Source organism: Python bivittatus, unplaced genomic scaffold, assembly GCF_059951505.1.
Source record: "Python bivittatus isolate LINGU-HERP-01145 unplaced genomic scaffold, Pbiv_v1 ctg000340_np1212, whole genome shotgun sequence".
NCBI lineage: Eukaryota > Metazoa > Chordata > Lepidosauria > Squamata > Pythonidae > Python > Python bivittatus.
In genome coordinates this window covers 19,212,808-19,228,397 of record NW_028277056.1, presented here as the reverse complement: position 1 = coordinate 19,228,397, position 15,590 = coordinate 19,212,808, and the positions used below count along the sequence as shown (strand labels likewise).

General features: G+C 37.9%; 1 protein-coding gene across 8 annotated transcripts in view; it reads right to left on the bottom strand.

Moving 5' to 3' along the window:
* The window catches only part of PARP4 (poly(ADP-ribose) polymerase family member 4), a 60,536-nt gene that overhangs the window by 15,808 nt on the left and 29,138 nt on the right, over positions 1–15,590 (bottom strand). For all 8 annotated transcript variants that reach the window (XM_088140660.1, XM_088140658.1, XM_088140659.1 and 5 more), the window contains exons 22-31: positions 14,852–14,989; positions 12,918–13,113; positions 12,569–12,639; positions 12,190–12,377; positions 11,373–11,472; positions 9,396–9,566; positions 6,653–6,733; positions 4,965–5,045; positions 2,936–3,031; positions 1,370–1,486 (exon numbers count right to left, since the gene is read on the bottom strand). In XM_088140660.1, coding sequence (XP_087996786.1) covers positions 1,370–1,486; positions 2,936–3,031; positions 4,965–5,045; positions 6,653–6,733; positions 9,396–9,566; positions 11,373–11,472; positions 12,190–12,377; positions 12,569–12,639; positions 12,918–13,113; positions 14,852–14,989 — 1,239 coding nt within the window. The remainder of the gene's footprint in view (positions 1–1,369; positions 1,487–2,935; positions 3,032–4,964; positions 5,046–6,652; positions 6,734–9,395; positions 9,567–11,372; positions 11,473–12,189; positions 12,378–12,568; positions 12,640–12,917; positions 13,114–14,851; positions 14,990–15,590) is intronic.

Below are 15,590 nucleotides of genomic sequence, written 5' to 3'. Positions count from 1 at the left end.
TTATCAAAAATGTAAAAAGGGGTTTCAAACATATGTTAGAAATGTGAACAACAAGAAGGGACTTTTTATTATCTTTGGTGGACCTGTAATAAAGCTAAAAAATTTTGGACCTAAATTAATAAATATATTAATTCAGAAGATTTTGAAGGTTGATATACAGTCAAAACCAGAGACTTTCCTTTTGGGACTGACGGATAAACAATTGGAAAAAGCTTACGGACCTTTGTCTTTATATATGATAACTGCAGCTAGACTTTTATATGCTCAAAGGTGGAAAGACTCGACATTACCTACAATGGAAGAATGGATGGTGAAGATGATGGAGTTAGCTGGGATGGCAAAATTGACAGCTTTGCTTAGAGAAAAAACATTGACTACATTTAATGCCAATTGGAAGCCCTTTTGGACTTTTTGCAGGAGACAGAAATGAAATTGTGATCTATGGATTTGATTATTACTTAAATCAATAGATTATACAAAATATGTATGTTAAGATGTAGTTTTAGAGTAAGAGGCTATTATGTGATTTACAGTTGCAAGAAAAAGTATGTGAACCTTTTGGAATTTCATGGTGTTCTGCATTAATTTGTCATAATTATGTCACTTATTGAGGAAGATGATACCTGGAGAACTTTCCTTCTCCAGATACATTCAAAAGAGAGACTATACAAAGATTTGTCAGGGATGCTCTAATTTGAATTCCTGCACTAATGAGGGGTAGAATTCAGCTTAAATAGCTCCTTCCAAATTTATGATCCTTTATTTCTCTAGAACTAGTGAAAGAGATGAAAAGCATGCTGGGAAATTTAGAACACTATGATATCATACCATCCTTCTGAGTTTGTCTGACAGTCTGACAGATTACTAGGAATCTGTCCCTATGCAAGCATAACAATACAATTTCCCCCAACACTAGGGCCTCTTGGAGTTTTATAACACAGGTAGATTATTCTACATCAATTGCTGGATACGTTAATCTCTCATCTGTGTACCCAGCATCCCCTGTAATCAGGCAGTGGCGCATCACAAAAGTATGTGTAGTGCAGGCAAATCAGCTTCTTACTTGATCCTCTGCCACATATTGTTACCATTCTGCTCTTGCTCTGAATGTGTCTGGTTTCAACACCAATAAACCCAAACCTCTCATGCACTCTCCATATCGTCAGAGGAAAACAATGTGAAAGAAACTTGGCTTTCCTTCTCTAAATTGCTGTCCTCCACAAGTATTGAAACTGTAGTGCCACAATTCCTCATAGAAATTCTGAAGGTTTGAGTCCCAATATACATGGAAGCTGCCTCATCTTTCCAAAGGAAGAAGCACTCAGTCACATTATGTTAAATGGGGGAGGGAGAGAGTCAATATACATACCATGCTGGTATCGTCCAGTTCTGTTGAATATTCCATGTAGGGTAAAATATCTACATCTTCTTTGGCTACAGGTTCCAAGACATTTAAAGTATCAGCACTTCGGTCTTCATCTGCCTCCTAATCGAGAAGTACCACAATACAAGAGAAGTAATAATATTGTTAAATATTCAAAGCCAAGAATAATATCAATTAATCATACATATTAATCTGAGAGGGGAAAACAGTCCTCTTAGAACCAGCTCCCTCCGTCCCACCACCCAAACTTCAGTTCTGTCAGAATTACAACTCTGAGAATCCTTAACTTTGCTGGTTGAAAGCCACAGTCCACCATCTCTGGATGCCAGTTTGAGATTATAACACTTTTCCTAACCTGAACTCCATTCACATGTCTGAACTTCAAGACTTAAAATGACTTGTTGGCTGAGAAATTCTGGAAGGTTGTTCTATTGGTAAAAGTATATATGCATGCAAGATATAAATGGAAATAATATGATTTTATTTTATTACTCTTCAACTGTTTATAAAAGCTATAAGTTTTATATTGTTTATTAACTGAATTATTGTTTTGTTAAGTATTGGATATAAAGGGCTTATTTTTTTCTACTAATTGTTTACATACTTTGTCTGCTAAAGGATAGTATTTCTAAAGCAATAACCATTATGAGCTTCTTCTCTGAATGAGAAGCGGTATATAAGCAACCTGAAAGAAAATAATGACTTCTGAAGTAATTCAAGACTGTGTGTGGTAGAAGCAAATCTGCAGTCTATTTAGAAAAATGGCTACTTTATTACTTTGCAAGCAAACAGTTAGGAACAAAACATTCCTAAAGTTCAGAGGAAAAGTGCTTTCTCATTAAAAAAGCAGAATACAATATCTCACTTGTTGATCAGATCATTCAGAACAATGTATCATCACATTGTCATTAAAAGCTGAATATCTCCTAGCAGTGACTTTGGCCTAGTGGGAGTTGATTCATCACCACTGAGCTCAGGGCTTTAATTTTTTTTATTATTATTATATTGTCTTTCCAATTGATTACATTTTTCTCTGCTGTCATATTTTCCAAACTCACAAAAGAGGAACTCTTACTTTTCTTGTGCTTGGCATTCACCACAGAGACATACTATTCTCTCTTAGCCTTTATTCTTTCTAGTTTGCGTCACTCCCCTGTTCATACCTTAACTACTGAAGTTTCATTTTGTTCATTAGGTGTTCCTGATATATAGCATCCTGCCACTTCCTGAAAATTTTTATTGTCTTCTGGCAGTACTGGTTAACAGGATTGCCATCCATGCACCACTATGCCAGAGTTTTACTGATTCCTGGTGAAGCATCAAGTCCAACAAACCAAGGTTTAACCACTAGTCACTTGTATTTTAATGAATCTACCCATTAATATTCTAGTGTACTGACCATTTTTACCTATGGTCTATTTTTTGTTGAAATTAAGATAATTTAGGTTATCCATACCGTTGTCTTCCCAATCTGTTGGACTTTAACTTCCATAATTCAGCACTAGCGTGGAAAAAAATGAGGAAGGATGGTTTGAAGATGAACATACATACCCTTTTTTCAATTGCCACGAAGCTTGTAAATTGGGTCACAATGGAGTTTTTCAGGCTGAGCTCAATGATGAAGGACTTCAGTTGTTGTTTCTTCATCTAAATAGTTAAGGCCCAGGCAAATGTTAAAGAGTCTACTTCCCTGCAGGGATAAGCAACCTGATATCTACCAGATGTTTTGGACTACAGATCTCATAAGCTCAGACACCATAGCCAATGGCCAACATTTATAGGAGTTCCAGGAATTATTCTCCAAAAAATCTAAAGGGCACCCTGTTACTGCTGTATTTATAATTGTTACCAGTGATATACATCTGGCCCAGTGGAGTATCTCACCTGGACTTCTACCATGGCAATAACTTCTACACAATGCTTTATTCCCTGAACTGGCAGATCTTCAACATTTTATGTATAGTTTATAATATACATTTTCAAGCATTTTTTTTAAATTACCTCATAATGTCATTACTATTTTATATATACCATGTATTTTGTTCATTAAAACATAATATTATAAAATAAAACATAGGATCACATTCTTAATATGTTATTAAGATACCATAAAATGTTAGGACCCACAAAAAGAAAACTGTCATTATCAGTTATAACATTAGGAAGGAAGTGGAAGTATAAGTTAAGGCTGGATTATTACATAAGGTTTTGGTTTAGCACAACATGTGAATCCTACAATTAAGAGCTACCATTAAATGCACAAAGCAGTTATTTCATGGATGTTTCAGACTAGAGAGTAAACTGAGAGCCAATGTTGTGTAGTAGTTAAAGTATTGGACTAGGAATGGGGACATGCATGTCCTAATCCACCCTCAGCCATGGAAACTCACTGGGTGGCCTTGGGCCATCAGTTTCTTTCAGCCCTACCTACAAATTGCTGTTGATAAAAATAGGAGAAAGTAGAAATATGTACACTGCCTTAAGTTCCTCTACAAAAGACATGATATAATCCAAATAAATCTAGACTTCATTTGCCATCTAGAGCACTCACTTTATTGTATCTAAAATTTACAGTTCTTGGAGCAGCTGGCCATCCTATCAGCAATGTTCTGTGGTGACAGAAAGGGAATATCAAGTGCATTTCCCCCCAATCCACACAATTACCCTTCTGCCACCTTGTGAATGTCTTCAACTTGCTGTTGAGTATATGCCTTGAGTAAGGAAAGTTAAATAGTACTCAAAAACCAACATTACAGTCAGCAATCTGCATCTCTTCTTTCCTCTTGCCATACTTGTTTCCAGAGTGAAGAAACTGGCCACTGTATAGAGGAGTTACCCCTCAGAGTGACTGGGAAGAACAAGAGATGCTGGCACAATAGCACCCCTCTGCAGACAGGAAGAGGAAGTGTTCTGAAGAGCCAGAAAATGGAACCAACTCTCCCACTGTACAGCTCCAGAGAAAACTCTGTAACTGTCTTCCCAGTATTTTCTCTGGAGGAGCAGCTAAACCAGACATTAAAACAGTTCAGCTAGAAAATATGTCCATAAATCTCATAGCATGTTAGGACACAGGGATACCGAGCCAGTCTCAGATCATCACAGCCACTGTGTGGGGAAGGAGCCTCAGGTAGCACTGTGCATCTTGTTCCAAACTGATTCTATTTATTAATTTAGCAAATTTATATAGCCACCCATCTCACAATATGTGACTCTGGGCAGCTTACAAACATAATAACAATTAAAATCATATGACAATTCAGGAAACAAACATAAATAAAAATAAAAACATGAAAAACCCCAAGCTTGCAGGAGAACAACAATCATTTAACTTAATTCAATAAGAGAATCATAATCCTATAGCAATTATTTAATCTGAAACTACCCTAAGAACATAAGAAAAACCCAAAGCTTGTCTAGTCCAGCATCCAGTTTTTTTCAATGAGCAACCAAATGTCTCTGAGAAGGTTAGATAAACAGAAACTGGATGCAATCTGTATCATGCAATTTTGTAGACAGCAGTCATAACTAAAATGGTTAATAAATACAGGGTTACACGTTTTTTATTTTCTTGGCTACATACCTCATGTTCTGTTTCATTCTCATCAAGCATTCCTTGTTCATAATCTCTGATAAAGGCTCTTGCTGCAAGTTTGTGGAGCATCTGTACCAGGGACAAGAGAAGACATCCTGATCAGTAATATTAAAACAATTATTCAATAGTTTGGCCTGATCAAAAGTGTATTGAGCAGCTTCCCTCTGAGTGTAAACAGTGTATTGGAAAAGAATTATTCTCCCTATATCATCAGAGAAAAAAAGAAACTCACCTCAGCTGATCATGAATGGACATCTCTACTTCTAATATTAAAAATCTGTCTTTTGACATTATACACTGGTTGGCCTAAGGACCCAACATTTCAGGAAGATAGATTTTATTAAATAACTACAACCATTCAACAATTTAATGGGTTAGGATGGGAAATGGAGGAGAAGCTTTGCAATGCCAGGTCACAGTTTCCTAAAATTAGGCAGGGCTTTGGATTCTAAGACAAAAAGCACTTCAGAATGCTCAGAGACACAAATGTAACCCCTGTTTGCAACTCCTTAAAATAAACATGATTCTACTAACAAAAGATGCAGCTGCTTTAAGGAAGGGCAGACCAAGGCTTCATTTGTGCCGAGAAATGTCTCTGTATTCAAAACATAGTCTGCCTCTGGACTGGCAACAGCTGTGACACAATTGGTTCTGTCACTGCCTTCCTCATTTCTTGGCCACATACAGTTTCCAAAGCTTTTATCCCCAGTTAGGGTCAAAGACAGGGGGAGAATGACAGGCATAATGGTCTTCATAGATCCTATGTAGCTATTTCTCCAGTTGCATCTAACCATGACATTGCCTTCATCTCATCCTCAATCCATCTGTGAGACAGCCTGAAATTGTCCTTCGCCGAAAGATGGCTAGATCATGGCTAGACGCACTCTCAGGGGAGCACAGGTTTAGTGTACCTTCCTTCCTGTAGACAGTAAGGAAGATGACCAGCATATCTCCATCAAGGTCATCTTTCTTACTCTTTAAACTTCCCAAGTCTACTGAAGAGCTCTTCAGTAGGCTTGCAGAGTTGGAAAGTAGATTCACCCTCTCCACACAAAGGCTCCTGTAAGCACCTGGGGTCATAGCAGCCAGACTCAATATCTGGCTTGGAACTAGAATTTCCTTAAGAATAAAAGGATTACCGAGGAAAAAGTCCCTACTTCTAAATAATGCTGTTGGATGGAAATAATCTAGCTGTTGGAACAAAAATCATTCAACTGAGAGCAGCCCAGTGCTGGAGCCATATCTGATCTCAGCCAATCTTCTTTGTTTATATTTCCAGATGACCAAACTCTGTTTATAATTTACAGCTTCAGCTGACTTATTCCTCTTAACCCAATCTTTTACTATCATCTTTGGCTCTAAGTTCATCCCACATCTGCTTTTTCCTGCTTGTGCTGTAAGACAGGAGATGGAGAATTCTTCAATAGGTAGAGCAACATTCACAATGAGTTGGTGTTCATTGTGATGCATAAAGTACCTTATGCATGCTGCCTTGCAAGGATGTCCCACTATGTCCAGTGGGGTTTACCCTTTTGAATGTGGTTTTATGACTGCATTCTTAACTAGACAAGTATCCATAAAAAGAAGGTAGGCTCCTAAGTGGTCCACTTTCAAATATTGATTATGTCAAGAACATGAAGCAGGTTTATAGTTTGAGCAATCAATGCCTAACTCACAGTTCCCGTGGTCTTCTGCAGTTCAGTTGTAGATACCAGCGCACGCAATTCCTGCCTATCTACTAGTGCATTTAAAATGGCCTGAAAGAGAAAAAAACAGAATATTCTTCTGAATTTAATTGTTAAAAAAGTTAAGAATGGTGCAATAGCATGCTTATCTACTACTTCAGCTTTCATGTAAAGTCAATTGCTTCTATTTGCAGTATGAGCTCCATGCAACATTTATTAAAATTATTTTTAGATATCTCTTCAAGATTACAGACATGGGGATGCTAATACAGACGAATCTGCCAGTAGAATGGGACATTTGTTGTTGACTTAATTAAGACAATACACCAACAATTTTTTTTTAAAAAACGTAATTCTAGTGCAATAGAATGGCTGCTTAATTTACCAAGGTTTGACATTGTCAGGCAAGCTAGAATATGAAACATGGTTAGTATGGAATTTCACACCATGCTTTGTATTAACTATGACTTGATCTAATGTCTGGTTTTAAAAACCACATTATATATACTGCTGTCTATATCCTTGTAGAGTAAACTAGAGAACAAAAAATGAAAGCAGCTGAAATGTGGAAGTTCAAAGCTATGTTAAACCTGATACATTCTGAAGCTCAAACCATGGACTGGCATGAGTATGAATTACATGGTTATGGTGGCAAGTGGAAGAGTTTATTCACGTTGAGCATTCCACTAGGAAAGATATTTCCCAGTTTTCCATTGCTTCAACCAAGCTGAGACAGCACTAAGAACCCAACAAATATTATAATAATTCTTTCTTACTGAATACCTGGAAATCACCTGTTCATAGTATGTTATGCCATTGCAATTTTCTTCAAATGTCATACACTCAGATTTATGTCACCTAACCACTTCTTCAATGGCTTCAGCCTCATCACTGTTACATACATCAGGTTGCCAGCTGAGAGGCATAGCTTATTCTTATTCCAGTTTATCCCCATTGTGCCATGATAACTTTTATCCATTGGTTCAGGGAGTATAAAGCACAAAATCCAGTATGAAATATAGTAAGTCCTGGTTTACTTAACCATGGATTACTGAGGATGCCATAAATAGATGGTTCAAAATATGAATCAAACCCAAGTATGTCCCCTCGATGCTTAACATCCACTCCACTTAACAGTGGAAATCTATTGGCCTTGTCCATATCCTCAATGGCATATCTTTAGATAAAGATGGGCTTCTTGATTTGGAATAGGAACTATGCCAGCCTCATCTTTGTTTTTGGGCAAAGTTGGAAATTGCAGAGATCCAAAAGATTTCTGAGAAATGTTTTAACTGCAATTATATGGTTTACTATGCAATCAACCTAATTTGTTCACAAAATTTTAAGAAGTGTGAATTCCTTATTCTCCTCCGCTCTGCATTGTTGAGACCACAGCTGGAGTACTGGCATATTTTAAGAAAGATATTGACAGGTTAGAACAGGTTCAGAGGAAGGCTACAAATGCAATATATAAATTTGAGGATATGTCCTATGAGGACAGGCTGAAGGAACTTAGGATGTTGGGTCTAAAGAAAAGAAGAATGAGGGGTGTATAAAAGGGTGCCATAGAGGAGATGATCAGGAACAATTTTCTGTTGCCACAGAAACTAGGACCAGAAATAACAGGTATAAGTTGCAGCTACCTAGATGTTTTTTAAATATAAAGTAAAACTTCCTGATGGTAAGATCTGTACAATAGTGGACAGCTACCTCTTGAGGATGGTTTAAATTGGTTTTCTTCCATATTGCAGAAGATTGGACTAGATGATCCTTATGGCCCCTTCCAACTCATCATTCTATGGGAGTGGAGGTCCAGAAAGTGTTATATGTATAACCTTTGTAACTTTCCTGTTTTCCTATCTCTGTTTCTATTGCTTTTCTTAGAAAACCCTTTCTTAGAAAAACCTCCCATCTCATCAAGGTGATTCTAGGCAGCGTACAAAAATTAAAACCAAAAGAAAGCAATAACGAATGTATAAAACAACATACAAATACCATAATATATGACATGCCTGGGGATGAAAAAAATATTTCTACTACTATCACGGAACCATAACTAAACTAAACTAAACTAAACTAAACTAAACTAAACTAAACTAAACTAAACTAAACTAAACTAAACCAAACCAAACCAGTGGGGCTTGCTTAACCTCCCAGCCCAAATGCCTATAGGAACATCCAGGTTTTTAATGCTGTTTGAAAAGCCAACAGTTTGGGGTCATCTGAATCTCTAGGGGGACATCATTCCATAGGGCAAGTGTGGCAACAGAGATGGCATGACTCCTAGACCTCACAAGGTGACAATAACAGATGAGGTCTGCAGGATGCCAACATGCCATTTCTGGTGGGGCAAGCAGAGACAAACTATCACACAGATGGAAGGAAACACAAAAATTAAATGCAGAATGGCTTTCTATTTCCATTCTATGAGTTATGAGTTATTCTGGAAGACCTCCCCACCCTGGCTATCTCTGGAGAAACCACGTACAGCATCCCAAAGGGCATGTCTACTTGAGTATTGATCAACCCTTTAAATTCCCATATAGTTACTATCAAAGATCCAAGAGAGAGAGAGTCAGCAGGATATACTTACTATCTGATTGGTTCTTTTTCTTGAAAAGTCCATATGGATTTAAATTTATCATATGAATTATTCATTCATATGAAAGAGATGCTGGCAGTATATGAGTTTTGAAACTGAGGAGAGAAGAAGCTTCTTTGGACAGCTTATTACCTGTGTGCAATTGAGGATAAATCCATAGACTAGAAGACGCTCGTGGTTAAATAGAGACTGTATCTGAGCAGGAGCATATGTAAGTTCAGGTTTTTCTATATCATAATTCTGCCATTCAATGGAAATAGAACTGCACCGTGGAGAAAACATTCTAGTTGCCTGGCTTTCCATCTGCACAGACATGGAAACAAAAAATTAGTATTTGTTCCTTTTGTTAAATTATTTTACATAGAGTAATAAAAACACAACAGAATAGAACAAGTGTGAAGAAATGCTATTTTATAGGGTATTTCATCAAGTGGTTTAACCACATCCATCTTTTTTTAAGTGGATTAGACAAAAGTCTTGAACTTGGGAAACTGAATTGTAATAAATGCAAAGGACTAAAATTATTTTTTCCAAATCTAACAGATCAGTTACTACTAATGCTCAGGCATACTGCTCTTTCGTACTGCTAATATCAAATATGATTAACACATTTGTAAGAACTTAATTTATATTTATATTTATACACACACACACATAGTAAGCCACTAACAATAGGGCATTTCATACAAGGATCCTGTACCAGTTTGAATCCAACTCTATAGTTCTGTGTTCTCAGACCATCTCATCTATGCTTAGCAGCTATCTACCCAATTCATCTGTGATGCAACAAAAACTGAAAAACAGTGATCTCTTGGTATTCAGTGGCAAAGCACCACAAGCTGGAAATGGGGCTTCCTTGCCTCAGCTAACCTGTGAGTTCCTGAGCTTGAGTAGATTTACCATTTGTGTTGAAAGATCTTTAAAGGGGGAAGCCCCCCATCAAAGTAACAGCTCTATTTGTTTTGTTCCTATCTTGCTTCCTTGCTTTCTTAACATATTAACATTTTTTTTCTTTTCCTACCCGCCCCCCCACCACACACAGCATCTTGCTCCTGATGCCTGTCTGCAAGCATTGTTTAGAGGGTAACTCCTCCTCTCGTCCCACTGCAGCAAATACAACACGATTACAGCTACAGGTAATCCTTGCTTAACGACTGCCTGTTTAGTGACCGTTCAAAATGACAACAGTGTTGAAAAAGTAACTTTATGACTGGTCCTTGCACTTACAACCGTTACAATGTCCCTGTGGTCACATGATAGAGATTTGGTTGCTTCGCAACTGTGGTCATTTACCACTGTTGCGGTGTTCCACAGTCACATGATTGCCATTTGTGCGCTTCACAGCCAGCTTCTGACAAACAGACTCAACAGAAAAGTCACAGTCACTGAGGTCTCACTTAGTGACCATGTCACTTAGTGATGGATTTTCCAGTCCCAACTGTGGTCATTAGGTGACTACTACCTGTATTGGGAAAAAACCCTAGTAGCAAAAAATGCCATCCTTTCTCCATCATTGCTAGCAAGAGGTTTTTATTCATCTGCACCCTTTTTTCTGGTAGCTTCAGATAGTGCACATGGGGTCTCCTCTCACCTTATACCCACAACAACTACGTGAGAGAGGCTGGGCTAAACTGCAATGGAGGAATAATGTCTTAATGCTTGCAGTTGCTTTTTTTAATAAGAAATAGTAATTTTCTTTTCAAACAACCATACAAATACACATAACAATGTAGAAATGTAGAATTAGGGTTGCAATTTATTTTATTCCCTTTTTGCACGGAGAGGGATGATACAGTATATTCTTTGTTGCTTCCCAGAGCTATAATATTCTAGATGGGGCATTGCTGACTGGCTGGAAGAAGAAGAACACTTGGCTTATGATGTTTGCCTGTTCTCTGCCTTTCAAGAACAGCAGACAATAAAAGGATAGTAGGTTACCTTCCAAAAAGGATAGTAGGTTGCCTTCAGATTGGTTTGTGAGGGGCTAGGGAAGGGGAACACTGTGGTATGGAAGCACCCTGGAAAGTAACTAATAAATATATTAAGTAATAAAACCTCTTCTCCAGCTGATTTCTGTGCCTATAAAAAATAATACTAAAATATACTTGCCTTTCTCTCCCAGTTATATTTTGATTTCACATCAAAATATTCAAAAGCTCCAGCTCCATATTGCGCTAAAGACCTCAGCATGTGACGATTTGCTGTAGGACTAAGATGATTTGTAAAGATTTACAATTTATAAAAATCTGCAATAGAGAGTCAACCTGATCAAGGAAAAATTAATGTTATGTACAACATATGCTCTGCATAGTTACATTAGTCCACACATCTAATTTACTAGTGTAAGTTGAGCATCCAAGGAGTGGGGAGGGGAAGGCCAGAAGAGGTGACAAGGAGTAACCTGTAATGGTATGTGGGAATGACCTTGGGAGACAGGAGGGCAAGCCACAGACTAACAACTGGCATGTAAAAGGCTTCTCGGCCCCTCAGAAGGAGAGGTGATGTGGGAAATGTTTCAGAAGGGATCCTCCCTTGTTTTCTGGAGAGTAAAAGGAGAGGAGGGGAGAAATACTTTCAGTCTTGCAAGATTCTGTTAATGTAACCTTACAATAAAGATAGAGCTAGTACTCCTGGTTGTGCTTCTTGTCTGGACTACCTCACAGGTCTAAACTCACCAATTTGTTTTATGGTAAAAGGGTGTTTTTGCCTACCTGTTAGATCCCTATTGTTGCCCTATAGCAGTGTTTCTCAACCTCAGCAACTTTAAGATGTGTGAACTTCAATTCCCAGAATTCTGGGAATTGGGGCTGGCTGGGGAATTCTGGAAGTTAAAGTTGCTGAGGTTGAGATACATTGCTCTATAGTTTGCCAAAACTATGTTTTGCAATTCTATCTGGATGTAAGTTTTCACTGAATGCGCACTTACCCCACTGCACATGTGAATATTCTAGTGTGCGTTGCATTTTTCTTCACAGTCTGCAGGGTCAAGCCTTCATTCTGAATATGTCCATCAGATATAAGAATAACGTTGCGCTTGCTTTCAGCAGGGTACAGCAAACTCAGATAGTGCAATGCCTTCCATAAGTGTGAGTCTCCCATTGTAGCTGTAGCTGACTAAAAATTAAAAATAAAAGCTAAATTAAGGCCATCCTCTCCCAATGGTCAAATCAAAAATCCCATACTGTCTTGGAATTTTAGGATTGTAATTTTATGGAACGATAATTCTATCAAGAAGTTTTCAGGCTAAGGATACTGTTTTAGACAACTGGTATTCAAAGGTATCCTGTCTCTAATAGTACACTTACTGTGATAAACTCTTTCAAAGCTGTGGGATCCATTGGAGAACCATCAAGATTGGGAAAAAACTCTACAAAATCTATAGAGGGGCAAAAATAAAATTTTATTAATACATAAAAGATATATCTTTATTAGAAATCAGTTATAATAATTACAGCTGCAAAATTCAGAGCACAATCCTATACATGTGAACTCAGAAGTAAGTTCCATTGATAACATGAAGCTTAGTCCTCAGTAACTGCAGGAAGATCAAATGAAGACTCAAAAAATCTTATGCATGGAAACTGGACAGACCTCTAAAGAATATACTAAAGAGAAACATAATAAAGATGACATGGTTCCACAAAAAAGCCTTACTTGTCCCAAATTTGATAACACTTATTTTTCTTGTCAAATGACATGAGTTTAGAGCGTGTAATGCAATCTCCTTGGCTTGCTGGATTGCTGAACCTGCCATGGAATTGGAGCAATCTAGGCAGATAACAGCTTCACCATGGAGGCTTAAAAGATCAAATGGGTCTTCAAACTCTGGTTGAAATACAAGCATGCAGGCCTAAAAGAAAGGAAATGGGAAAAAATCAACCAAGAGCAGGTCATCTTAAATGAGAGGCAGATGTCAGCCAAGACAGAAGACACACCACAGGTCACAAAACCTGGTATTTGCTGTGGTTCAGAGACAGACAAGTGACCTGTCAGGATTCTGTGTTTGAATGTCATCAATTCCAACATTCTGAACATTTTTCTGAATTAAGGAAGCACTAAGTAGCCTAAATAGACAGTACAAGGAGGGCTGGCACCTTAATGGTATTAGTGGATGCTTTTCCACTTTCTGTGGTATACTAGTTACCTAGGAATTCTTGCAGGTTCCTAGAATTTCTTGGAGATGGCATTGTATCCAAGCTGAACTTATAGATCTTTTTAATCAGTAAAAACCAGTACTATATCCCAGTACTGACACTAGCTTTAAAGGACAGATTTTCTTCAGGGACACAGCAGGCAAAGAAAGGACTTATTCCTCTTTGACCCCACTAATTATCATTCTCTCACACACACTCCTTTCAAACACACACACACAGACACATTTTTAAAATGCAAAGACATACTTAATATCAGGACATTGGGACACTAGGAGTACAATCAAAACCTCATTAGGACAACTCTTGCACTGTCGCCATAGATCGATTGACTTAGATGCTATTGAATGGCTTCCTATAGTGCAAAATGGAAAACGGATTTTGCTATTGTTCAAACAGCCTATCATTCCATCCATGATATTCAAGATGAGACCATATTTAGCAACTTTTCAAATTTTTCCTTCCAGAGTGTTCCGCGAGATAATAGTTAATCCTTTATGTGGTTTTGCTGTTTCCAGACGCTATTCCAACACCAACTGCAACAGAAGCTAACAAGCCTTCCCCCCCTCACAAGACCTTGAAAAAGCAAGGCAGTGGGAGTCAATTTTCTCCTCAACCAGACAGTATGACCAATCCAGCTGAAGCAGACCTTACCTGTGCCTTTGGCTCCCTGCCCAGGAAGGAACAAGATAACACTATTTTTAAACTAGAAAATCTTAAGAAAACCTTACTGGACTCCATTGCTATTGCAGAACCCCTCATTGATTTTGTGTCTCCAACTACTGACCCTAATTACTATCAGCTGGTGGATATAGATCTGGAGGAAAATCGATACCCAAATAACAACTGCTCTAGCCTTTATGAGATGAATGGGGTCTTCCCTGGAGAGCACCAGTCTATGCAAATAACTGAGGAGGCAGTCTTCCCAAGACCACAGACAGATGCTGACCAACGCCTAGTGGATACTAGATCTCCTCCACATGATGGGTTGTCTCCACATTCTGCGGATTCCCCTCACCATATTCCATAAAAATCAGACATGAACACATCTGACTCCCCTGATCCTTCATCTGTTGAGAAATGACTGAATATGTCTCACCATGACCCTCCCTCACCTAGTGTTTCTACCCCACCCCTTACAGGTGTTGTTAAACATTCAGCAATTCACATATTATTGTGGAATCTTGCTGGATGGAAAAACAAACTACATGAGTGTTCTGATTTTCTGTCTAACCATGATTTGATTGCAGTCCAAGAGACCTGGTTAACTGCTGATGATGAGCAGATCTCAATCCCTGGCTTTAAATCCTGGTTCACTCCAGCTTGGAAATTAAAAGGAGGTTTGGCCATTTTGATTACTTAATATCATGTCTAGTTTGGTCCTAAAAGTAGATATTATGTATCACAGTATTTAAATTAAAAAAATAAAAAAATCACCTCACTATCTTCATCTGGATGTTTTTCTACCCACATTCTGGGCAAATATACATCACCAATCAGGATTTCCATTGCAAAGCCACTAGTGTCCAAGAAACTGCCTTCAGTAGTACAAACCACTGCTTTGCAGTCTGTTTTCTAAATGACGGGAATATGCAAGGAAAAAAAAATGCTGTAAGAAAACTTGAATTATTTCAGCCTGATCTTTTTCAGACATATCTGTTCAGCTACAAGCACTACTAAAAGGGTGGGGGAATAAAATCTTGCAAAATAGGATTTTACTACCCTGAAATCTTGTCCTCCATTCTCTCTTCGTACTTCTCCACCCACCTGCTGACCAAAAGGGGATTATTTCCCTTTAGATTTTCATTTCAATTTTTTAAAAATTCTACAAACTCTAGAGCAGGGTTTTTCAAATTGTGTTTTGTTGATGAATTTGATGGGGTTCCATGAGAAACTAAGGGCAAGAAAAAAAATAAGTTCACTCTAACACAGCCAATTTTCTATCACTAGAGCTCTGCATCTTGATCAAAAGTTCTGGGAAGTTTCTGAATAACAGGTTCTACAGCCTGAAGAAGTTTGAAAACCTCTACTCTAGAGTGCCCCACAAGCCTGTTGATACCTTTCTCTTCTGAAAAGGTGATAATAATTTAGCAACAACAGTCACAGTCTAACCTTGGAAATAAAATAAATTATTCTGGCAAGATTGCCTGCTCTAAAATACTGTGCAGGGGTCCCA